This window comes from Tachypleus tridentatus, chromosome 6, assembly GCF_004210375.1.
Source record: "Tachypleus tridentatus isolate NWPU-2018 chromosome 6, ASM421037v1, whole genome shotgun sequence".
In the NCBI taxonomy this organism is placed as follows: Eukaryota; Metazoa; Arthropoda; class Merostomata; order Xiphosura; family Limulidae; genus Tachypleus; species Tachypleus tridentatus.
Window position 1 is genome coordinate 20,843,398 of NC_134830.1, and position 27,356 is coordinate 20,870,753.

Here is a 27,356-nt window from a genome sequence, read left to right on the forward strand (position 1 = left end):
ATACGAGAAAAATATACTCACCATACAAAAAGTTGTTTTATCTAGTATACGAGAAAAATATACTCACCAAACAAAAAGTTGTTTTATCTAGTATGCGAGAAAAATATACTCACCATACAAAAAGTTGTTTTATCTAGTATACGAGAAAAATATACTCACCTTACAAAAAGTTGTTTTATCTAGTATACGAGAAAAATATACTCACCATACAAAAAGTTGTTTTATCTAGTATACGAGAAAATATATACTCACCATACAAAAAGTTGTTTTATCTAGTATACGAGAAAAATATACTCACCATACAAAAAGTTGTTTTATCTAGTATACGAGAAAAATATACTCACCATACAAAAAGTTGTTTTATCTAGTAAACGAGAAAAATATACTCACCATACAAAAAGTTGTTTTATCTAGTATACGAGAAAAATATACTCACCATACAAAAAGTTGTTTTATCTAGTATACGAGAAAAATATACTCACCATACAAAAAGTTGTTTTATCTAGTATACGAGAAAAATATACTCACCATACAAAAAGTTGTTTTATCTAGTATACGAGAAAAATATACTCACCATACAAAAAGTTGTTTTATCTAGTAAACGAGAAAAATATACTCACCATACAAAAAGTTGTTTTATCTAGTAAACGAGAAAAATATACTCACCATACATAAAGTTGTTTTATCTAGTAAACGAGAAAAATATACTCACCATACAAAAAGTTGTTTTATCTAGTATTCGAGAAAAATATACTCACCATACAAAAAGTTGTTTTATCTAGTATACGAGAAAAATATACTCACCATAGAAAAAGTTGTTTTATCTAGTATACGAGAAAAATATACTCACCATACAAAAAGTTGTTTTACCTCAAACTGAAGAAGAAAATTGTAATTGTTACCTCTACTACAGCCATGAGACTGTAAGGCTTGCTGCTCTGTGTGTCATCTTTATTCCAGTCCATAGTAGAGAAGTTCTCTTTACAACTTTGTTAAAACAACAGAAAACAAACTCAATTCATTTTGTTATACACACACTAACTACAGAAAATATTGGAATAATTTACTCAAACGATTCTTTGTAACTTAAAATAAGGGGAAGTCCTTAAGTGTTTAATACTAGTTACCGAAGTCGTTACAAGAGATACTAGAATTTCACTAAATCATCAACAAAGTTGATACATTTTCCACACACGCCTCATAATTATTTCCACTGAAGTCTTGCCACCGAATTTCAAATTATTTGATTTAAAACATAAATATATGTGTGTGTGTCTGTGTATAAATATTAATGTTACGCTTGTCTGACACTGGATGAAAATAAAATAAGAACTACACAAAGATGGTAAAAAGTAATTTATATACAAACGTAAAGGAACACATTTAAGACTATCAGGGGTGTAAATATTAGTATCATTGTTTAGTATTACAGTGACCAGTAAGACATATTAATACTTTCATTTATTTTATGAAAAGCCAAAGCGTTAAGTTCCAAGTGCCTCCATTATTTTTCTTAGCAGCGTAAGACTTATGTAAAAGATTGGTTTGTCTTTTAAAATCTCGCGCAAAGCTACACGAGATGTATCTGCGATAGCTATCTCTTATTGAGCACTGTAAGACTAGTGGGAAAGCAGCTATCTAGCCATCACCACTCGTCGACAACTCTTGGGCTATTCTTTTTACCAGTAAGATTGACCAAAACTTTATAACGCCCCCACAGTTGAAAAGGGGAGCATGTATGGCGACACAGGGATTTGAAACCACGATACTCGGATCACGAGTCGAGTGCCTTAACACACCTGGCCATGTCGGGTTATGTAAAGGATAATAACAATAATAATATCTTCATTATTTGTTAGTTTTAACAGTCTTTATATTAGATAACAATCAGTTTATTGCTGGTTCTTAATTATAATCTTCCAACAAATTTAAAACTAGCCAATTAAATTTTTAAGCAATGTTACTATCTTTAGTTCACAAATTCAAAAGAGAAATTTTATGTATTGTAGGTCAAAAGATCATTCAGTGTGTTTCGTTTCTTTGTTTAATTTCGCGCAAATCTACACGAGGGTTATCTGCGTTAGCCGTCCCTACTTTAGCAGTATAAGACTAGAGGGAAGACAACTAGTACATCACCACCCACCGCTAACTCTTGGGCTACTCTTTTACCAACGAATAGTGGGATTGACTGTCACATTATAACGCCCACACGGCTGAAAGGGTAAGCAAGTTTGGTGCGACCGGAATTCGAACCCGCGACCCTCGGATTACGAGTCGACCGCCTTAACACGTTTGGCCATGCCGGGCCTCAGTATAAGACTAGAAAGAAGGCAGCTAGCCATCACCACCCACCGCCAACTCTCGCGCTACTCTTTTATCAACGAAAACTGGGATTGAACGTTACATTATATCGCCCTCATGGCTGAAAGAGCGAGCATGTTTGTGTCATGGGGATCCGAACCTGAAATTGTCAGATTTCGAGTCGAGCCCCTTAACTACTTGACCATGCCAGGCTGATAGTGTGTTTCATTAAGAAATTGTATGTATAAGATAAAATGCATAATATAAATAATTCATTTGAACTGTACGTTTTTTTTTTTGTAAATCTGTAATTCATATTTTTATTTATTAAGCATACCTTTCATGAAGATGTATATAAAATTACAAAATTGACTTACCTCTTGCCCTTATTCATGGGCAAACCTTTGCGGATATTAGAACAGGTTTGACTGAAGCCAATACTGTACATACAGGCTGAGATGAAGCCAAAAACAATGACCAAAGAGTCCAGTAAAACCCAGGGCATCACCCACATGGTCCGGCTAAGCATTACAAAGTGAAGGATTATTAGCTATCTGATAAGAAAAACACTTTAACACATATGTAAAATATATATTCAAACACCATGCGAAATGGAGACAAGGTTTACAAAGGTTCCTAAAGGATCATTGTTAAAAAAAAGACCCACTCAACAAAAAATGGGGCAACCAATTACCCACAGTACTATACATATATGATGCATATGTAACTGTAAAGTGTTTCCGAATACTAGAAGGCACTATGTCGTCAGTTCTGTTGGATGACTGTCTTCTAAAACTCTGATGTTGTCAAAGCTGTCTGTCTCCTCCGTTCAGAGAACGGTAAAATGATACGGGTCTATGACCTTCTATGTTATCAAACACTTGGAATTTCGAAACGTGATGAACTGAATTAGTGAAAGCTATTGTTAAGCCTAGTATGTCCTGAAAACCGTGGATGAGAGTGGGAATACTTCTGGTTATAGTGATGACGTTATTATTTTCTGCAAATGACCTATTCCCCACTTTCGGTCAAAATTCAAGACAAGCTACCCTTTATAAATAGTCTCCCTTTCCTGTCTACTTCGGGGCCATACAAAAGCACATTTTGTCATTTCGAAGACAAAGACTTACGCATGTAACCTTTACCTAAGCATAATGACAAGTAAATGTTGTATGACCATTAGCAATCCATTTAATATAAACCTCAGGGGCTTGGTATAACCAGCTGATCAGAGCGCTCGACTCGCAATCTGAAGTTCGAATGTCCGTCACACCAAAATACTCGCCATTTCAGCCGTGGGAGCGTTATTATGTTTCAGTCAATCCCTCTATTCGTTGGTAAAAGAGTATCCTAAAAGCTGGCGGTGGGTTGTGATGACTAACTGCAGTCTTACACTGCAAAATTAGGGACAGTTAGTGCATATAGACCTCTTGGAACTTTGAGCGAAATTCAAAGGAATCGAACCGAATGCCGTACTATATGCACCACAATGCCTACAAAAAAATTCATAAACTTTTGTTTTAATATAACAAGAGAAAGATATACTCCAAACTTGTTACAGAAAGGTGGAATTATTTCAGTCATTACACTATCATCAGTCTACGGATTTACGATTCCCCTCAGTGAACACAGCAGATAGCCTAATGTAGCTTTGCTGTAAGAAAACACACAAACACACTATCATCAGAAGTTTTACACTACTCCAACATCATACGTACTTTATGTGGTTTTTCCTTATTTCTACACTGTTAATATCGAAAAGAGACACTACTTTCCAGACTGAAATACTGAGTTCTAAACATTCTTTGTCCGTTGTTTGCTTTCTCAGAAGTCAGCATCATTGAAACTATGCTTCCTTGTTTGTGGTCATATTTTATTCATTGTTGATAGAATTGGCTGACGGTGATATATATTGCACTTTACAACTCCATATAACCAACCACCTTCACATTAATCAACTAGCACTTGCATATCTTTTTTTCAGATACCGCTGTTGATATATTCGTATAAATATCTTTAAATAATTGGTATCTAAAATATTTCTAATAAACACGCTCTTGGTGGAGAAACATCGACTATAGACAAAAATTATTATTTTTTAATATAAATACAGATATTGTTATCATTAAATCTCGCAATATAAAACAATTTTTCGTAATATAAGCGTCAGAAAAACGAAATAGAAAAATTTGATACGATTAATACTATTAAAAAAAAGTCTTTTAAACGATTCATATATATATATATAATTTTGACTTAAAAAAAAAAGATTCCAGTAAGTTCTATCACGTTGTATAGCATATACACTTTAATAGGACTGACGACATACACAAAGAGCCCAAACTACAAGCACTGGTGAAACAATGTATTTCGACGTTTACTTGTTTATTTTCACTAAATATTAGAAAACGATTGAAAGTTAACTTTTTTAGTTTTGATCTAACATTATTGACAAAAATCTGTAAGTTCCTGAGAGTTCAACTACTTGGCTTTTACGTAATATGATTTGCAGAATCCTAAAAAAAAAAATCCCCAAATTTTAACTACACATTCTTACTCAATATAACAAAGTTTATTGACACATTCTTACTAAACAGATTTTAAATATCTTAAAAACCCAGGTAGTTTAACTACTTCCAGCCCTCTAATGGGTCAAAGGTAACTCTATTTACTCCAAACGCTAAAAACCGGGGTTAGATTCCCCGCGGTGGACACAGCAGATATTTCATATTGATTATACATGCTTTCTTCACTATAGTTTGTATAGTTCTACTTTACCTGGATTTTGTAAAGAACTAAAACCCTTGAAAACTTAAGTGCTCCATTTTTCACGTTAGTGTTAACATCCTATATCATCGAAAACAAATATTTCTTGGCATAAAATACTTGGCTACAACCACAAATCCTACAGTCGTTATCCATTTAATGTAAATATACAGATACACGAACAAAGAAACGGGAAACGTTTCAGAATATCACTACATACATGTTACTGCAATATTAGTTAACCACCATGTAAAATGAAAACTAATATGATACGTACGCTACGTGTTCATCTCGTTTGGACACAATGAAGGCATATCCATGGTACAGGGTCATGACCAGCCCGAACACAAGAGGAAATATTGTAAAGTACAATGTAAAATCACAGGTTATGTCAGAAGCCTTTTCTGGTTCGTATGTCGCGGAGGTTTGCACGAACAATAAGCATTTGTGATGAACTATCGCCTAGAAGAATAAATAATACGTAAAAATTAAAATATTATTAACTAATATACGTGTGTTTGATCATTTTCAATAATTAAAAGCACATCGGTTTCTTTTCAAGTGAAATCTATATGGTTAAACACCTGTTTTTTTGTTTATGTATGAACTTCAATTGACCCTAGTAGTTCCGGTGAGCGTAGAGTGTTATTTTGCCTGGCTTCGAATACGGAGTTTCACAATGTATAGTGTAATTATTAACATAAATACGTATTTGTTTGAAGCATTTCTTAAGACAATTTATATCCATTACTAGATAGAGTACATTGTTCAAAACGATTCTGAATATTCAAATCAGCAAATCAATTGACATCCACAGTTGATATAAAACCGCGATAGAACAACATGTATTGAATTTTGCGCAGAGGTACGCAAGGACTACTGTGCTAGTCGTACCAAATTTTCAAATGCTACACTAGGGGGAGACACATTCGACACCATCCCGCTATTTACCAACAAATAATAAAATTAATCATAATATTATAACACTCATATAGCTGAAACGAATGCAAGTCAAGTGCTCTAATCACCAAGCCATACAACATGTATCAAGTGCTCTAATCGCCAAGTCATACGACATGTATCAGAATTTCAGTTTGACATTTCTTGTGTATGTAGTGTACTGCCATCAAAAACGTTATTCTGACGCAGAATGTTTATACAATTGTAAAGATACGTTCAGATGGGAGATTTAGAATGTTAAAGACAGGTATATCCATTTTTACTTCATGGCATTGGGAGACATTTATTTATCAGATTGTAGCGCCAAAACTATGCAGAGAAAAACCTGTAACAAGTGGTACCTCTGTAATGGTAAACAAAAGTGTAGCGTCTTGTAACAGTTGAGAATTCATAAACACAAAGTACAATGACAAAATCTGTCAAAGAGACTAAAGTGACAGTATGCAGCACAATCAATAAGGATCTCTTCAGTAAAAGTGACACAAGTGTACAAGTTGTTTCCATAACTTGTTCATCAACTGTGACATACGAAGGCAACAGGTGAATGAAGTGAATATTCATGCTATTCCGTATAAAGCCATACTGGTCAATTCGTTTTGAAATGGACCGTAAAGTCGTGGCAAGGAACAAAATTCGTCTTAGCACAATACTCAACTTCTGTGTAGGATGATCATAATAATAGTAAACATACTTAAGATGATTATATTCCAAAAATTACTTACAAATATAAGATGCACGTGGTTTCTATAACTGAAAGCCTGAACATGTGTTTATGTGCGAGGTACTACTAAGGCCAATGAAGACTATACATATGAAATGCTGCTAAGAGTAGTTTAGCTTCGTTTTTGAGATAAGTTCCATATGGTGTTGGAATATACAGAAACGTAAAGCTGAGAGCTTTCTCTAATCACTAAGTATTGTAGTACTTAACAGTAGCAATCATGATGAATCAAAATGGCGGCCATAAAAATCGCCCATTTAAAAATAACTACCTTTAAAATGTCTGAATGTTAACAATGACTATTTCAGGGTATTGACTGAGCAAAACTGAAGCTTACTGTACTTATAAAACCGCCTACAACTCTGTATATGTGTTTATGGGGTGAATCAAAATTTCAGTATTTCAAACGAAACTTCATCGAAGTAATTCTTTTTCGTACAGGCATGCAGAAAAATTATCTATTGATTTAGTTCTTTCACAGAATTGTCCTGTCTGGGGTTCCAATATATATAACGGAGAATGCACTACTTTGGGCATATAATTAGATTTGATGGTAGGTTAACATATGTGATACTTAATGTACCTGACATGGCCTGGTGGCTAAAGGAATTAACTAGCAGGTTGCAGGATTGAAACCTATCAAACGTGCTCGTATTTCTACCATGGGAGAAATGTAATATGATGGTCAATCCCACTATTTGTTAATCAGAAGTGATCTTTGAGTTGGTGGTGGGTGATGTTGACAAGCTGCCTTACATCTAGTCTATCACTTCTAAATTAGAAAGTCTAACATGGATAACCCTCGAGTAGCTTTGGATAAAATTCAACAAACAATTCAATGTGTGTGTGTGTGTTTGGCGATTTATTTTTTTAACCTTCCTTTGGACAACTAGTTTCAAAATACAACGGTTTCAAACAGTAAGTATTCTTTATAACCACTCTGCATATTGTAATTACTTTCTACATATACATTTGACATTGTCAAAATGAATGGTATTTTATACAACACATGAACTAAATGGTCAGGTCGGAGACCTCAAGAAATCAAGCGAACTTATTTTCGAATTTCTTACCAGAATGAGGGTAATCAGTTAGGGTCTTGTAATGAATGCTCTTAACATAATAGTGAGATTGACTCTTACTTTTATAATGCACGTAGAGCTGAAAGTACGGAGCTTGTTCAACTATATATGTCGAGCTCAAACCTTGGACTTTCCAACCTATAGCTCAACTCACTATGTTCGGCCTACATTCTACAGAATCTATTTTATTATTTCAGCATCCATCATCCAGTTCTTGTCATTTATAACCAATACTCATATGACTTAAAAACTGTACAAGTTGAAATTTTATTAAGGCTCTATTCCATTTAATATTTTATGTGTAAATAACAGGCAACAAATTATAAAAATAATAATGCCAATAAAATACATACATTATACCAATTATTTTCTGTAATACATTATTCACCATCATAACCTCTGACCTAAAAAATCTCACACTGAGAAGTCATTTATAAAATCAGTAACAAATGTGACAACACGGTCGTAATAAAATATAGTAGTATAGAAAGTTATGAACAAAATAATAGTAATTTAATAATAGCAACAGAGTAGGAAATTAACTTGATCGATATCCTTCAAGATGTTATATTTTGTTGATTCGTTAAAATGATTAAAACAATAGAATATTCCTTTTGTATTTCATAACATACATCATCATTTTTAATAAATTATAACCACACATTACTTATACTATTACACGGAGTAATGTGATAATGTTGTTAGTAATAATCTTATTATAGTCTTGTGTTTAAGTTATCAATAAAACTTCCTCTGCATAAAAATACGTTGGAGCTTTCTACATACGTAAATATTTGAAATATGCACATATAGTTCAACAACAGTTAATGGGTGCATTATTACTTCTGTGTATTCACAAACAGTTCGCACTGAATTATAATGGAGAGTACAGCTTTAAATAGTACTCTAAGAGTAAGCAGAATTTAACAAATCATATTTAGTCGTGATAAAGTGTATTTAAAGTCGTTGAAATATATTTTTCTTGCTATATTTAAAACAATTAAAACATTACCCCAAACACCAATTATATAATGAAATCATAATGTTTTAAGGACACCAGGAATTATAAAGTAGGTGTTGTTTGTAAGACCCCTGCTTAATGATACTAATATCTATCACTTAGCAGTACTGGAAGTTAAGCTTCCTTGTCCTGGCTGTTGCAGCATTAGAAATTATATTGGTGGGTAGAAACTAAATACATTCTCTCTCTCTCTCTCTCTCTCTATATATATATATATATATATATGAAGGAGAATCTTCAAGAATTCGTATTTTTATCAACAAAAAGGTTTCGCATTTCAGAATCTATCTTGAAATTTCAGGATTTATGGCTCTAAGATTGGATTTTTTATGTGAACTCCTAGATACTGGCTTTTCTACCAATTGTAATACGAGTTCTAAAACTCTGTAAGGATATTGCTTTAAACATATTAAAATAAGTGAGACAGGATGAAAATATCATTCCTTATTAAACACAAGTTACACTTGTGGCAGGAGGATTGGATACGTTATTGAAATAATGTTTGAACATTATATTCGAATTTGCAAGTGAAATATGTTTTCCACGACGACGATTTCCAGTTGGAAAGTTTTAACGGTCAAAGCCTCTTTGAAATTTGATGATCTGTTTCCTCTAACAGATTGTTAAAGTATTCAAATTTGACACCACAGTGACATTCTACGACATACTAGAAAACATGTGATCTATTAGGGCGTTTTACTGTCCTTTGCCAGAGACATCTCAACGTAGCCTTTCAAGAAGGGAGAGCATTTACATCTGTAACAAACAAGGGATTCCTGTACGTTATTTATTTTGTCCTGCCAGAGGAAGAAGTTTATTATTATACAGAGCTTCTATAGACCAATCTAAGGTGTTTTTTGAAATTGCTTAATAAAGGCTATCCTATTCAGGTTTATATTTGTTAAAATAAACTCCACTTGCTCTTGTAGTGTATCAGTCACTAACACGGAAATCACAACTCTAGTCAGTAACTAAAAGTTAGCAGTTAATGCAGAAGCTTGAATCTGTAAACAATGAGTTTGCCTGAAATTTGAAGTAGCATTTCTCGGTTAAAATGTTGATATTTAAAATAAATATTTCCTAGAAACGTTGTGTGCTAATAATATCCTGTGGAGCATGTGAACTGTAGCTATGTTGTAAAAACAAACTGCTGACTGCAGTAAACTTCTGTTTGTTTGTTTTTAGAATTTCGCACAAAGCTACTCGAGGGCTATCTGTGCTAGCCGTCCCTAATTTAGCAGTGTAAGACTAGAGGGAAGGCAGCTAGTCATTACCACCCACCGCCAACTCTTGGGCTACTCTTTTACCAACGAATAGTGGGATTGACCGTAACATTATAACGCCCCCACGGCTGAAAGGGCGAGCATGTTTGGCGCTACGGGGATGCGAACCTGCAACCCTCAGATTACGAGTCGCACGCCTTAACACGCTTGGCCATGCCGGGCCTCAGTAAACTTCTAAAACATGTCCTGCACAATTGCATATGGAAGAAGACATTGCAGTTCGACCTTATACAAAAGGAGTACTTTGTGGTGAACTGTAAACTCAATCTCTAGTAGCATCACCAACTAGTACTGTAGTTGAAGCTGGAACTCACCATTTTCTTGTAAAGAACAAATTAAGACAGTCTTGCCAAAGTAGTTATATCGTCGAGAGAAATATTATTTCCGGTTATGGCTTGTAATTACAGAGGAGGAACAGTGGAGGCACGACACTGAGTACAACGATAATAGGTACAATGCATGAAAAGTAATATGAAATTAGTAGTTCTGTCAGTGTTATTAAAACTGCACCATACCTAAGAATTATTGCACATTTCCAGTCCACTCGAAACAGTTAATTAAATGTTGGTAGGATTATCACACTTTAAATCACCAGTGACAATCTGGAGATTACTGCCAATTCATTAATCAGAACAACTAGTTAGTTAAAGAAACTGAACCCTTATGAGTAAAGAGATAAAAACAATGCTGAAGAAGTGGATCACCCAATCTTCAGAGAGCATCTGATCAACACCGGTAATTATTGTATGAAATAAATTAGGTGCTCCAAGGTTCTGTGTGAGAATCACGCAGATGGTTGTAACATTAGCTGTCGATGTGTTTCTATCGGCACGCGCGAATGAATGTTACAATGCATCAACAGAATCTTACTGTTTAGTTCACTAACTCTGACTACCGGTAAAGTTAAGGAAAGAAATGTATTTTAAATCTGCTTTTGACATGGACAAAAGTTTATATGATTTTTATGTCATACAGTTTGTCCTTTGTAAAGACACCAGTTACTTTCAAGTGGCTGATGGAATTCACATTATGTGGTTTGCAGTAGGAATGGAGTCTAATTTACATCGATGAATTCTGACATGCGGTTGTATGCTACAGATAACGTTTGGAAACCTGCGAATGGTTTTTCAATACTTTTGATAAACGACTTAAAACCTAAGTTAGAAAAATGTTCTATTATATTGAATGGAAATAATTCTAATCCTTCTATAATACGATCAGAGATAGATTGACCCAGATCGTTTTCAAATTTTTCTTGTATAATAGATACTTTATGGACAATGTTTCAACTACAGTTGTATTACGGAAGGTTGACTCTTATCTTAGGCGGTCTTAGAACTATGCAGTGATATCAGTTGTAAACATGTGCCTTGGTTAATATTCCAGTGTTAGCTTATATTAAAATATTTTTTATTCGTCATGGATATTGACACCAGTGACAGTGAGATTTGGACAATGCTATCACAAGTATAAAATCACGAGGGTTATATAACAATGCACTATAAGCCCACATTCAGTAAGCAGCAATATTATAAACAAAGGAGCTGCTTGCAGCACCGTGGTTCATCACATAATTTCATTATTTTTTTACATGGCCGTGAATTTATTACATGGGTAAATCATGTATGGTTAAAATGGCTAATCAGCACATCACAGAACTGGAAAGTATGATTACATATTGGACCATAATATAACAAAACACTATCTTACTATAAAAAACCGACAGATAGCCTTTTAAAATATTACATAAGAGTTTATTCAGTTGTAGAACCTGGATTCTAGAAATAATACTGCTGTGAAATACGAGGTTTCAACCATGATAACAAACCACACAAATGATATGGAGACCCTTGGAAATGGATATTGAAATTCACTAATGAAAAACATTGGGAATAGCTGAAAGATCTGCCCTGAATCAAACAGAAAAGTAGCCTTCACAGGTCAGTGAACATAGTATTGAGCCAGCCATATAACGTCTAGCAGCCTTAAGATCAAATACAGGTATCAGAGTGAGTGCTATGTTGTAGATACCACACGAACGAATTTGGTTCTCAGCCTATGATTCAGCTTGGAGTCCTATGGACCTTAGCAGTGAAAATTTTCCACGTCCTGCATAACACACACAAGAAGACATCACAGAGTATCTCAAACTACAGCTGTTTTGTAGATGTAATACTACTGGTAATATTTATAAAATAATATATAACAAAGATGTAAACACTGTAGTTCCTATAAGGTACAGAGAAAAATTTGTTTACCAAGGAAACTCTGTCCGCAAGTTGTCAGTTCTCCTTGCTATAAAATAGTCCTGGACTTTGCTGGACCTGTCAATAAAATTAGCGATAATCGATTACTTCCGTAAATTACTTCACAGGAGAAAAGTCAGCTCAAACAGTTGCCGACTTGTTGATTGAACAATAGATAGTTTGATTTGCAGTACTAGAAGAAATTCATATTGATCAAGAAGTAAATTTTAACAGTAAGCTTTGTGCTAAACTGTTTCAGATATTGCGTTTGGTAACAATTCATACATCATATTGTCCTCAGTGTGGTGGTTTACACAAGCAACTCATCTAAACGGTGAATCTCATTTTGTATTAGTTTATGAGGTCAGATTGAAAGAACTGTGATGATCACCTACCAAGCATAATAATGGGTCATCATACAACAAAGCAACAGTGCACAGACTTCTACAAACATGCTAATGTTCTAGTAAGAAGTCATGTTCTCAGTATATTTCATGTATGACTGCCCATAAACTGAAGAATCACTGAGATTTCCATAAAAAACATATGGAGTATTGTGATCCATGTTATTTTATTTACCCAGTTTTGCATGACCAAAAATAGAATAAGTGGTCAAAAGATAGAATATCACATATTATAAGAGGTTTGTTGCTTGATCTGGTTTAATGACGCAAAGCACTACAGGGGTATCTGTTCCAAACTGTCTTGTAACAACATAAAAAAAGAGTAAATCCATGAATTTTGGTTTTGAAACAAGGTTAAAAAATCCAACAGAATTAAAAACATACACCCTGTAAAAAGCGATTAATCTATAAAGCGTCAGGACCGTTCGGTGATCACTGGGCGATAGCGGATTGGGTAACACCAAATTATGTCGAAATACAACTAGTCGAAACATCAGCTTGTTGACAATTGTGTAATGACATGGATTTGTATTATATTTACGTTTACTTAGGGGAATGCATTCATGTTTACATGTACATAAATCAGGTTTGCAACACATATGAGTAATCTCTTGCATTTTGAAGAGATAAATACAAAATACAATGATCTGATATGGACGAAACAAGTTTGCGAAGTATCGAATTTATGCTCTGAAAATGAACCGAATAAGAAAAGAATATAAAAAATATTGAAATTTAATGTACTATAGATTTATTACAGCAAAAACTAAAATGACATAATAACAATTTATTCAGTAAAAAAGCTGCAGTCTTACCAAAATGTTGAGCTAATTATGTTACTTCGAAAGTCATAAGCACTCGCCTATCCTAGTACCGGTATATTTGAAATATCGGTACGTCAACAAGTCTGTTGGCAAGTGACAATATTGGCAAATGAGTTGTCGCTGAGTTGTCTATCAACTGGTAATACTGTCGACGAATTGAGTGTCGCTCATTATCCTGTCGCTGAGTTGGCCAGTTGATCCTGAACCGTCGGGATCACTAACAACACTATCCAGTACCAAAGATAAACCTCCAACTGATGTACATCCAAGCTAGTGCTCCTGCTGACATTCATAGCAACGACATCAAAGTAATATGTAGGTAATTGTGACTTAAGTGGCACAAAGCACACATTAGTGGACACATTGAAGAATAAAATGCGTGACAAACTGTAGCTGAGATGGAGCTTTGGTAATTTCCTCTTCTAAATCTTTACAGAAACTAGACAGCCATACAACAACAGTGCAATTTATCTGAAAAAAAAACTATAACGTTACTCACTTCAAAACGATGGCCAAGTGGCGTAAAGCCACGTTTAAAGTTCACATAAATGGCAGTCGGTTGTATTATAACAATACAAAAGCAGACATATTTAGCTGTAGTGTCAATAAATTATCCCCATAAGTACCAAGTTGGCAAGAAATTCAAAAAACTGAATACAATTTGATGATAAATGAGAAGTGGTTTCTATATATCCACAAGCACTGGGTGAGAACTCACATTAGAGTGCTTCAGAGTGCTTAGCAATACAGAATAGATAATAAAATATACTGTTTAGCTTCAACATGACACATGGCAAGAGTAGTATACAACTCAGCAACATCACCCAATGTTAGACACATTTAAGTCAACATACCTGGACACAAAGGCCGAACGTATGAACAGCAAGCCCCTATTCCCCCCCAAAAAAACCTTATGATATATGAAGACAATGCTATATCAGTTGCTGTGGTAAAGATAAGAACTTTGCAGGAAATTATAACGAATATTGTAGATGCTATAAGTGAGGCAAAGGTTTCATTATACTCATTGTATAAACTCTGAACTGGTTTGTTTGTTTTTCAGTTTCGCGCAAAATTACACGAGGGCTATCTACGCTGGTCATCCCTATTTTAACAGTGTAAGACTAGAGGGAAACCAGTTAATCATCATCACCCGCTGCCAACTTTTGGGCTTCTCTTTTACTAACGAATAGTAGGTTTGACCATCACATTATAACGCCCCCACAGCTAAAAAGACGAGCATGTTTGGTGTGATGCGGATTTGAATTCTCGACCCTCAGATTAAGAGTAGAACACCCTAACTACCTGGCCATCATGTGCCTCTCTGGACTGGAGAAGTGCAAAAATGCATAACCAAAACCACTAATGATGTAGATGATCCAACATTCTCAAGGTACAGCCTCATTTATCAAAAGAGGACATAATAAATCTTCAGCATGGAACATTTATCTAATTATCAAAAAGTTGAAGACAGTATACGGAGAATATTCAGTGTCCCTATACATATGATACCAATCTCTTTAATGCGTGAAATAAACGATTGCTTATAATCAGAGAGAAGTCCCAAAAACGTTGTCTCAGCCATCACAGGAATAACGTTACCACCAAGAAATCAGCAGGCAAGCAGCATTTTGATTAAAATAAAGTACAGAACAATCACTCGGCCTTCTTAGGCCATCTTGAAGTTAACATATGAAATTGTGAACAAAATCAGTACTGAAGAAAGAAAGGTTGTGGTACAAGAGTTTAAATTCACTGACATTACCTCATAATGTAATGTATCCATTACAGTCTCCCAAGACAGAGAAAGGATATACCAACTATTTAATACGTTGCAGGTATGCTTAGTCATAATCCTCTGAAAAGGATAATAAATTTATATGGACAGGGATGACAACAATCTTAGCTGGCATACTGAATGGCACAGATATGGTGGAATTATGCTAGTCAACCAGCAGTACCACATCACCATGATCATGCCCATCACATAACCTGATTTTATTTCATAAGGAAACATTTCCAAACATGACAGCTTTGGCATTTGGAAGGCATTAGAAATGTTTCCTATAAGGAGAGACACATAGGATGATGTGCACCAATTAAGGCCTTAACGTTATCTAAATTATAATAAAAAACATCGACAATATCACTGTATCAAGTACTTATTTTTATTTTGGAGTAGGCGAGGCACGTGAAGAGCCTTTTTGTATTTATTAGAAATAGATCTATTGACCTCTATGGATCTTTCTCTGAATCTATGGGGCAGGTCACTGTCAGACAAATAAAAATTCAGGGAGTGAGTGCACAACTTAACATTTTTTGTACCTTGAAAAAAGGTAGATGGGCCTGAGCATTTCCTGACTTGTACAGTAGATGTTGACCTGTCTACTCTTTTAACTACAAGGGGCATAATTATAGAAAGATTCGTATAAAAGAACAGAAATATCTGTTCGAGGTGTGAGAGAGGACATCAATTTCCACGTCTCATGATAAGAAATGTTGTTTACCGTTCTATTAGATGTACGTTTTCTCTTCCATTCATTTAGGACATGAAGAAAAGTAGAAGAGGAAACCAGTACAGTTAAATCAATGAAGGCTGCTTTGATAGTCACACCTGCAACGGTCTTTGCCCCCACCACAAATAGCACATAAATTGTTTTTGAGTGGCCAAATCACTGGCACTGAAAACATCAGAGAGGGTTTGAAATATAGGACCTAACATTATAGTTCAAATATCATGACTTGATAAAGGCATATCGATGTGGAAATGTAAACATGGGTAGGTCACGTTATTGCATTTTTATGAATTGAGATATGCAACACAATTAAACCCCTTTACTGCAAAACCAGTGAGAACCTTCTACTCCGGGATGGTAAGCAAGTTCCTCTCAAAGGCCACTCCTTTCTAGAGGAATTGAAGTAGCATAGGGAGTAACAGGAATTTCGCCCAATTAAATTTTATTTAAAGGGCTGCTATATTATGATATGCTTGTTTTGACCACGATTTATTCAGAATAACTTCTTAACTAGTTTAGGAGGCTGAAGCTCTTTTAGCCCCTTCCGGATGAAAAAGGAGACATTATTTGTTAGTCAACGAAGGTAGAAAAAGAAATTGAAGTACAGAAACAGCTGGAAATGGTGACTGTACAAAAGTCTTCCATTTGTGGTCGTTTTCCTATAAGTGTTTATTTTTTGTATTTTATTTTGACTTTCTAAAATATACAAGTAAAGGATTCAGTGCTCATTGATAACATATGGACTCCTATAAGAAGATGTACTAACGCTGCAAAATTTGAATAGCAAAGCTATATTATGGTTTCAAAAGCACTATATCGAAATGTCGACACTAAGCATAATGTCCCATTGAGACGATCCAATACTGCCATTCAGTTGACCCTAGCCTTACGTAACCAGCCAAATGACTGTGGTGGATCCCCATCTACAGATATTCAAGGTCAAAGTAGTGTGTTGCAATTGTAGTCACTTTTATGGTTCAACATCCTCAACAAAATAATGGATGTAGTTTTGTATTCTAGAGGAAGTGAACTGTAAAGACAGAACCTATCCTGGGAGGACCCTCAATACATACAATAATCTACATCTTGAGAATAAGAGGGTGAAAAATCAATAGATTCTATGAGGGTATTGGGTGTCGTTTTGGTATGATCCAGCAATATACAAAATCTGTAATGGCTTTTATCTTGTTCTAAAGCAACTAAGATATCAATAAGTTCAAACTTGATGATACTGATGAAATTCTCTAAGCTTGGCTTGACCAGAAGATGGAGTGTGAGTGAGTTTAATGTGTGGTAGATCATGAGAGTACTATGAAATACCACTCTCACTTACCACAAGGAAATACAAATGTGACTCCAAACGTTCAATGACTGACTGTGAAAAGTCAAATGAAGAGGAAAGTTCACGCCATTAATCCAAGAAATAATAAAGAATGTAAGTAACCATTAAAGTGAAGTTACAGTCATTATTTGTCCAGCTATCTAGTGGAAAGATAGTTTCTATACCATATGTATTTCATATACATATGCTATGTGTAATGAAATCCCTGCAGCATAACTGTGTATGATTTATAAGCATATTAACCTATACATTAAAATTCACTACATCTGAAACATAGGAGACGTGCTATTAGTTAATATAATACTTAGAGCATCAACAGTCTGTATGGATGAATATCATTAATAAATACTTAAAGACACCAAAGAACATAAGGTGAATTGCAATCTTTTCTTTGCAAGGTATTGTGCATATCAGGGTAAACGTTTTAACATATTTCTAGTGGTTTGGGTAATACACTTGGTTTACTGAAAGGACGCTTAGTGATAACGTATCAAGAGTGTAAAGAACTCATAAGTTGTTGATGATAGCTAGAATAACAGTCTGCTCTGAAGAAGAAAGATACATCTTTCGAAAGAGCTCGGATTATAGGGTTTCTATTTCAGGTACATAAACGTATATCTATGAATTTGTATAGCATACCTTCACTACACTTGGGTATATTTCCATGGAGAAACTTTGTTTCGACTTTACATGTGAAATACCTTGGATTGTGTTGGCATGGAAGAATAGGATAATAATACATGCGGTAAAATGTTTACATATATGTAGAGACGATCAGGTAAACAAGTTGTGTGTATAGGATAAAATGACCAAACATGTGAAATACAAATTGAGAGTTTAGATTCAGAAATTGTAAACCCGTATACAGAAATACATCTTACAAAATCGATGGGAAAGGAAAGTGAGAGTTAGGATAGTTAATTAATATTTGTTATGATTACAGTATGAAATAACTGAGATGTTTCGTTATAAAGAAGTAGACAATGATAGTCTTTATTTTGTTTATTTTTTAGAAAATTTATGTGTTGAATTGTTTACATTTATTTTGTTTTATTTTTGCACCAATAGGTGGCAATACAGAATGTCTGACGATGAAAGCAGCACCGCAACCGTTACCTACTGTTCAAATATCTTATTGACCAAAATCTGTGTGTGTTATACCATAGAAGAAATTGTATACTTCAGTAGAGAAACATTCATGAAGACGATTTAATGACCTAATTCAGAAAAATAATAATAAAATTGAATACCAGAGAGAAAATGGTTTCTAAAATGAAAATATCGTTTCCAATTAAAAAGGAAAAAAAAGAGTGTTAAAACTTTGCTCGTTAGAAAGCTGTATTTCCTGTTCAGGAAAAGTATTCTCGAGCATGCCAACTTCAGAAGTGACAAATAAGTACAATTTACAGACAGTATTTTCATTTAGATTTTAACTTACAACAAAGCTCTTAATTTCTTTTTGGATTCACATATGCCGGTTTTAAAACAAATTAGATAACTTTAGTAGTGGTAATTACTCGATTTTTTCAGGTCAAAAGAGAAGTTGATACCTTGTAGTTGCTGACAAGCCAGGTAACAATATTGGTGATTAGATTGTAGATAGATAATTTGAAGGCTGCAATTGTTTTTCTATCTTATTCTTCTTTGTGACACTTGCTAAAATTCATGTTAGGTGCCATTCTCCCAATATTCTAGAATGAAATGATTCATCTTCAGGGAGAACAGAACTGTTGGAATACATGCAGGTGGAGGAGGTATGTAATAGTTTTATGTAACAGGTGTGAAATCTGTACCATCAGATATATATCGATGTATTCTTTGAATTGAGGTTTCATTATTCATCACCTTAAACTGAAACTTGAACTGATGATCTGTCTTCAGATACAAGTGACAATTGTTTTCCTGAATTGTTTACTAGTTCAAGTCATTTATGAAGTTTTCATTACTTCTATTTCCACTAGCCTGTTAAATTAAATATATTTTATTTTCCCAATACACTTTCAAGTTTCAACACATTATCAGGGAAGATATTTAGACCTGGATGCCCAACCTAGCACGAAAAAGAGAGCTTGACTTGCATGATTTTTAACTATTCATCATGTGGAAGTTTGATGAATCTTTATTTATCACTCTCGTTCCACATCATTACGTCCACTGATGATATTGAAGAGACAGCTCGTCACTCGCTGATCTTCTTGGTTCTTAAAGTTATGTAAGTCTTTTCCTAATCAAAGGAGAATAAACTGTCACCAAAGAAACATGAAAGTTACAGGTGAAGACCAAACAACATTCTGGAGGAATACAACTGGGAGTAAATGCAACAATTGAATAGAAACATCATTACCGCGCTTAAAGGAAGTGTTGTGACACCTCCATCATTCATGAGGAGAACTGACCACTGGAAGCACGAGAGAGTGAACAGGCCAACACAGCAGACATATAACAATTTCAAGTGGGACTGGCCAAGACTCACACACAAACTGTCACAATTATAAATGTCATACAAAAGCTATTGTTAGAGGGATATCGATCTATAGTGACCTTTGATATTTTACTTGTCATAATAAAGTATCCACACTGTAATTCTTGAATGTGAATATTTGCAAAGTCATACATCTTTCGATTTGCCATCATATTTTATGTAGCTTATTTTCTTACAGTGCTTTCTGCGTCTATTTTTGCATGTTTTAAATTAATTTCATTTATTCAGTTTAAATGGTTTATATTTACGTTTTTTCATACAAGTACACAATAAATAGTTTTGAATAAACGTTTTAATATGCATATTAGTAGGTTCAAAAATGTTTTCAAATTTGCAATTTGTTTTAAACGTTTTAAAAGGAGTTCCATTTTATTATGGGTTTTTTTTATTTTACTTATATTTTATTGGTTTATATGACCGGAAGTGACGTGCTATCAATTATTTGCACTTATTCTTTGTAGTACGTTTACACCTCTTTTCTACCCTTTCCATTTCTATTTTTTTTTTATTTGTTGTAATTTCAAGGATATTTAATTTTTAATTGTAAATTTTGAAACAATGGTTTTATATTGTTTACAATATATTTTAAAGGAAACTTTCCTTGATTTCTGAGTGTAAATAAATATTTATTTCACTTGTTTCAACCGTTCAATTATTTATCAGAATAAATAAAGTATATATTTTTTTATTCCACTTGCCACAAATCCTTACACGTCTCTATCTATTAACGAACATCTCGTGTTAACAAAATCTGATAGCTCGGTGCTCGTGTAACCTTGAATTACCCAAACAGTTGCAGAATCGGCACGTGAAAGTTTCTCTTATATTTATGAGTTAAGCACTGAGTGCTCACAATTCATTTAACGTTCTCAATGAAAGTGATGCTCTTTTTTTCCACGGGTTACGTGAGAAACAGAGATTAAGAAAACCATTTAAAACCAATTTCATGAATGGGAAAGTATGTAAAATTGGCTAATGACACTATGACAACTCACGAAAGAAAAAGTAATTTTATCTAAACAATGCATATCAAAATATCTAAGTACCATTCAATCTGTTTGTTATTTGAATTTCGCGCAAAATTACTCGAGGGCTATCTGCGCTAGCCGTCCATAATTTAGCAGTGTAAGACTAGAGGGAAGGCAGCAAGTCATCACTACACACCGCCAACTCTTTGGCTACTCGTTTACTAACGAATAGTGGGATTGACCGTTACATTATAACGCAACTACGGCTATAAAGGTGAGCATGTTTGGTGCGACGGGGATGCGAACCAGCTACCCTCAGAGTACGAATCCCACCCTTAACCCACCTGGCCATACCAGGCCCCGTATAAGAGATAAAACCAAATTCCAGTTTGATGAACCAATTTTGGACAATATAAATTCTCAGCATTTAGAAATAGCTTGTTCTTCCAAATTCGACTTTGAGTTCACCACTCTTCATAAATCTCACTGTTTGATAAATTTATGTTTCCCTGTATTGGTGCTTTGAAATTTCGCAACTTGTTGAACCCAATAAACATGTTTCCCCATTCTCAGACACCACAACTACGAGTTTCTTTAGCATTACGAAAGAATTAGAAACTATTAAGCAAAACAAATTTGTTTGTTTTGAAATCCGCGCAAAGTTACACAAGAGCTATCTGCGATAGCCATCCCTAATTTAGCAGTGTAAGGCTAGAAGGAAAGCAGCTAGTATCAGTACCCACCACCAACTCTTGGGATACTCTTTTACAAACGAATAGTTGAATTGACCGTTAAATTATAACGCCCCCACGTTTGAAGGGGCGAGCATCTTTGGAATGACAGGGATTCGAAACCAAATCTTTATGATATATGATGTTAAAAACTAACCAAATGAGTTTTTCTTTTAATAAAACGTAAAACGTTTTTAATTTATAAATCATTTTAAGTTAACCCTGCGTTGTTTCAGGATTTACTTGAGAGGCCCCGGCATGGCCTGGTGGTTAAGGCGCTCAACTCGCAATCTGAGGGTCACGGGTTCAAATTCCTATCACGTTAAATATGCTCGCCCTTGCTTACATTGCTAAATTATAGACCGCCACCGCAGATAGCTCTCGTGTAAGTTTGCGCGAAATTCAAAACAAACTTGTGGATAAATAGTTAATATTTCATGATATTATCCAGATTTGTTTGTATAGTGTTGGTATTTAAGACAATTTTGACTGTAAACACTGTTCGACAACTAATGTAAAAACTACATCAGACTAATATATCACGCGAAGCATGTTTATGTAATGTTGACACTGCTGCAACTTACATAAACATTAAATCTTATAACGCATGGAAAATTAAATTCAGTAAACTTGTTTAGCTCTAATTATACCATATAGTGAAACAGTTTTTCTCTCGTAAAGCCAAGAAGCTAACGTGAAATGGTTTGAATGCGGATTTCGTAACTTATCTCGCTGCCCGAATTGGACAATAAATGTTCTCACGTTAAAATTATTTCACTTCCTAATAACATTCTGTGATATATAAAACTTTAAAAATGAATATTTTTTATTTCACCCTAATAATTCTAATAACAAGAGTGTTGTTTTTTAATAAATGTTCTATAATGTAGGTTCAATTGTGTATACTTTTCTCATTCTCAGCGAAACCTGTTTTTTGTTTTCGTTTTACTACTAGCTGGAATTTTATAAACATATCTTGCACTATATTAAAACAATACAGTAATTTTATAATAATATTTAATTTGTATTCAAATAAATGGTATTTCAAAAATGTAAAATAATTAAATGTTGATAATTGTCGCAAAACCATTTTGTTTATAAGTATTGTATTGATACACAGCTTTGTGCGTTTAGGCCTTATAGTTAGGCTAAACCTTTCATGTACAGAAACGCCCACCCGGATATGGTAGTGCATTCGGTAAACGTACAACTGAAGTAATATCTTCCTACTTAAAGTTACAGGCCTACTGTTCATAGTCATTCCTAACTTATTTGTGTTATTTCATAATTAGTATACTATGTTTCACTACTATTAACAGTAAGCTTAAAATCTTGAAAAGTTAATGTTTTCATGTATATTATAGTATTACCCTCTACTAATATATATATATATATATTAAACCATTTCGAAAGCATTTATTTAGTTAACAAACTGATAATGAAAATTCATTCCAAATTTTCGTATACATAATATACTACGTTTCGGTTAGAGTAAAAATTGGAATTAAGCAGCCTTAATACTACTAGTAATACCTTCAGTAGTATAAATAACCTTTAAGAACGAAGATAACCGATAATTTAGTCCTTACCTTTGCTATAAGCAAACTTATAATTGTTACAATACAACATAAGAAAGCGGAAGCATAGAACATCGTACTCGTCACTAGTTGTACGTGTAAAGCCATTTCTTCGTTCTTTAATGTCAACCGTTATCTTCTCAAACTATACGTACTTATAAACAACCACAAAGCAAAGTTTTCTGAAGCGACCCGTTTAACGTCACTTATAGACTGCCGTCTAGCGGTAGATGCGTTAGCTTGATAGTGAACGTTCTTTTTCCTTGTTTTCATGTTTGGTAAACCTTTCATCGTGCATCGCACGGGTACATCTGCCAGTATCTCAAAAAATATTGGTTTATGAAAATATCTTTTGTTATAACACCTACTTAATCATACAAAAATATCATATCGTAGGAAATATATATATATATATATATATATTTCTATAAGAATCAAACTGTGCTGTTGTTAAAATTATTTTATGAAGCATAGCAAATACAGTGTGTTTGACATGACATGAGTGGTGAACTAGAGCAGAAACGCTGTGGTGGGAGTGAAGATATGAATCCCACAGTGTTCCGGGAGGGATCAGGGATAAGTATTTACTTTTGAACAGCAACTGTTAATATTTAACAGACATTACAAAGGAAGCAACTTAACTATATGGCGTCTCTTCATAAAACATGTATTAAATATAAATGCTATCTATGGTTTTTTTTTCTTTCACTTTTGGCATAAATAATAAAATACGCCTTAGTTAGCTCGCCATTAGACCATTGTGGTATCTGGAGGAACTCCAGTAAAGCAGAGAAGTCCAGACCCGCAAAGCACTAGGTCTGCGAATCCCATGTTTCAATGTGTTTCCCGATTGGTCACCACGAATGAGATTTACACAAGAAATGGATCGTTATTGAGATTTTGATAGAATACAAAACAAATTACTGGTATACAATCTAAGACGAGTGACCACATGCATACATGTGTTTTAAAACCAAAAGGATGTGTCATTAGCAAGAATTATGAAGTCTTTATTAAAAAATACACTCTTTCTAGTACGTATGTTTTGTCCTGTAACTTAGCCTAACACATACAAATAAAAGAATCACAAATTTAGTGTCTTTAGATTAAAATTTGGCAAAACAAGTTCACACTTAACCTCATCAAATAACAAAAATAAACTGTACTTTAAATAATAACTTGTGCTGTACCAATCTTGTGGAGCAAATCATACTTTATGTGCCCACTGGCGAGTTAAAGCAAATATTAAATATTTAATTAATATTATAGGCAAAAGCTAAATAGCGCCTGCGAAATGAAAATGAAAGTTAAATTTAAAATCACAATAAAAAACTGAAGAGTTCTGGGAGAGTAAAATTACAACAAATGAACAGGCCTGTTATTCGTCAATTTAAAGCAAGAAGTTCAATATTTCCCACTTAGGAGTGAAAGTCTGATAACAATATCAAAAAAATGTACATGATGCTGATAAAAATCTTTGTAAAATCCTGTACAATACAGCATAAAAATTTAGATACATCTTTCGACCATTTCCTGCAAAAAACTTCTGAAATATGTTCTCTCAAGTCTTAAAACTGCTTTAAATATGATGATTAACCACGAATTTTTGACACAGGGAAACAATGTTTGATACCTCATAGATCAGTTGGCCAATGAGCACCTAAGATGGTGGTTGAGTCCATCTGCAAGTATGTCTAACTCGCCAGCAAGATATACAGGAGACGCTAATGAAAACGCATACTGTTATTACTGCAAGAAGGTGCCTTATCTTTATTTTACAGAATTAACCTTCGGGGAAGGTTAAAGTTGGAAACTTTCTTGAATATTACTATCTTTCTGTTTTAATAAGTATAAGAAGACATTTAAAGGATTTAAATTTAAGCTAAAAAGTGGAAAACATTTAGTAGAGTCTAATACTACAACATCATCTGGAGTTTCCCAGGTAATTTCTTTTCAATTCTACCACTGAGTATCATTATACAGTATTATTTACTTTCACCTCGAAATTTTTATTAATAATACATATAGATATTTGAAAGATATGATAATTTTTTTTTTTTTTATTTTCCATCAGCTAGACTTTAGCCAAAACAGTAATTAGTTTAAACATTACAGAAATAATTATTTTGTGATATGAGTTATATCTTAAATGACCATACGTGAGATGTGTTCCACTTTTACCACCAGGTTTAGTAATATATTTATTAAAAAAAACAAAAATTATTTTAGTTTATTTGTATGCAGTGTTAGCATAAACATCATGGTCCACGAAACCATTTAAATGTTGTTATTTGTAGTAGACAGTATCAACTTTGTCCATGGAGACACTGAAGCCACTTTGCATATTAGTTATAAAAGGATTATCGGCTGCAACATTATTCACAAGTGGATAATGTCTGTATTACGGCTGACAAATGTTATGAAGGAGTGGCAAGTCATATAGTAACGCCATTACAAAGAAAGGATACGAGGTTTCTTGGAAGAATGGTGCTTTATTTAGCCACCATAGTGAACAGCTCTACAGATTTATCTTAAGGGAACGTAGCTGTGGCGTGTATAAATCTTGCATCATGCCATTTAGTCTGTTTAGTGTCTCTACCATATTTCAAAGGCTAATGGAGTTTCACTGCATGAGAGATATGCCTGGTTTATATTAATGCAGGTTAGAATTCACCTTGCTGAACGTCTTTGTGCTCTAACACTAGGTTCGGGTCCTTTGGAGAGAGAGCAGGCAGTGGTTTTGCCATCTTGCCATATTAAGAAAAATGTTAACATTATATAAGTGCAAATCTTACTTTTATAAGAAAATACCACTTAATATAATAATCGTCACTTTTGCTCTCTAGGACTTTCCTTTCTGTAATTTATTTAATACTCTTCTATGGAATTTAACATATAAATTACTTATTGTAATGGCCCGGCAAGGCCAGGTGGTTAAGGCACTCGACTCATAATTCGAGGGTCCACGTCACACCAAACGCGCTCGCCCTTTCATCTGTGGAGGCGTTATAATGTGACGGTCAATCCCACTATTCGTTGATAAAAGAGTAGCCCAAGAGCTGGCGGTTGGTGGTGATGACTAGCTGCCTTCCTTCTTTCTTGTCTTAAACAGCAAAATTAGGGGCAGCTAGCGCAGATAGCTCTCGTGTAGCTTTACGCGAAATTCAAACCATACTTATTGAAATATCTATATTATAACAAGTAATTGATATGTTGAATTCCATACTACAGCGAGGATTGATAAATAAATTACAGAAGGGAAAGAGCTAGAGAGAAAATGTTATGGGCGTGGCAATCTAGTATGAATTCAATAGTTTACAGACCTCAATGTTTTTTGTTTATGGAGTCATAAACTAAAAAAACAAACTCATATTAAATTACCACGCCCATCTGTTGTTTCCTTTCTTTCACAAACTGTCAATAATTTTCTATGGCATTTTATATTATTACTGATACACACTTTATAACTAATGAAAAAGAGAATTATGAACCTATTGAGTGACATAATAGTTTTTTTTGTTGTTTTCAGTTGAGATAATTGTCGATTTCGTGTTCAGTTTGTGCTAAGATAAAGTAGCTAAGGAAATTATTTTAAGCCTCTCTTATCTTAATTAGAAAGCTGATCAAATTATAATAGTTGTAGGACATTGTTTACCTTTTGCTTGTTATTATCCTGTATCCGTAAACTCATTATTTAACTAAATAAAAATCACTTAGGGTACTTGTATCATCGTCACAAAAAGTAGAGTTAAGTAACATCGACAACTGACAGCAAAACAAAAAAGACAAATATAAGCACTATATTTCGAGTTTTTCGTTATAATTTTTATTTATTACTGTAAAAGCAACTAAACTGTAAAAATTATGAACTTATTTCATTATGTAAAGCCAGATGGGTAAGGTAATGAAAAAAATTATGAGGAAAGTCTTCAGGAGGTGTATTTTTGAGCACCTCGTGCATTACATCATTCAATATGATAACTTGAACAGCGTATTTTCCATGTGATTTATAACTTGTATGGCGAGAGTATTAGCTGGACATGGCTAAATGAAAAATAAAACAATAGAATTACGTAGAAAAATATGTAGACTGTTACGAGCCTTAACGTATTTGTGATGAACAATTGAACAT

At 34.0% G+C, this 27,356-nt stretch overlaps 1 protein-coding gene across 1 annotated transcript in view; it reads right to left on the reverse strand.

Moving 5' to 3' along the window:
- LOC143252066 (uncharacterized) overlaps positions 1–23,438 on the reverse strand; it is a 34,344-nt gene extending 10,906 nt beyond the window's left edge. The window contains exons 1-4 of the mRNA XM_076503675.1: positions 23,237–23,438; positions 5,345–5,529; positions 2,679–2,822; positions 903–987 (exon numbers count right to left, since the gene is read on the reverse strand). Of these exons, the coding sequence (XP_076359790.1) occupies positions 903–987; positions 2,679–2,822; positions 5,345–5,529; positions 23,237–23,332 (510 nt within the window). The 5' untranslated portion in view covers positions 23,333–23,438. The remainder of the gene's footprint in view (positions 1–902; positions 988–2,678; positions 2,823–5,344; positions 5,530–23,236) is intronic.
- Positions 23,439–27,356: the final 3,918 nt, after the last annotated feature.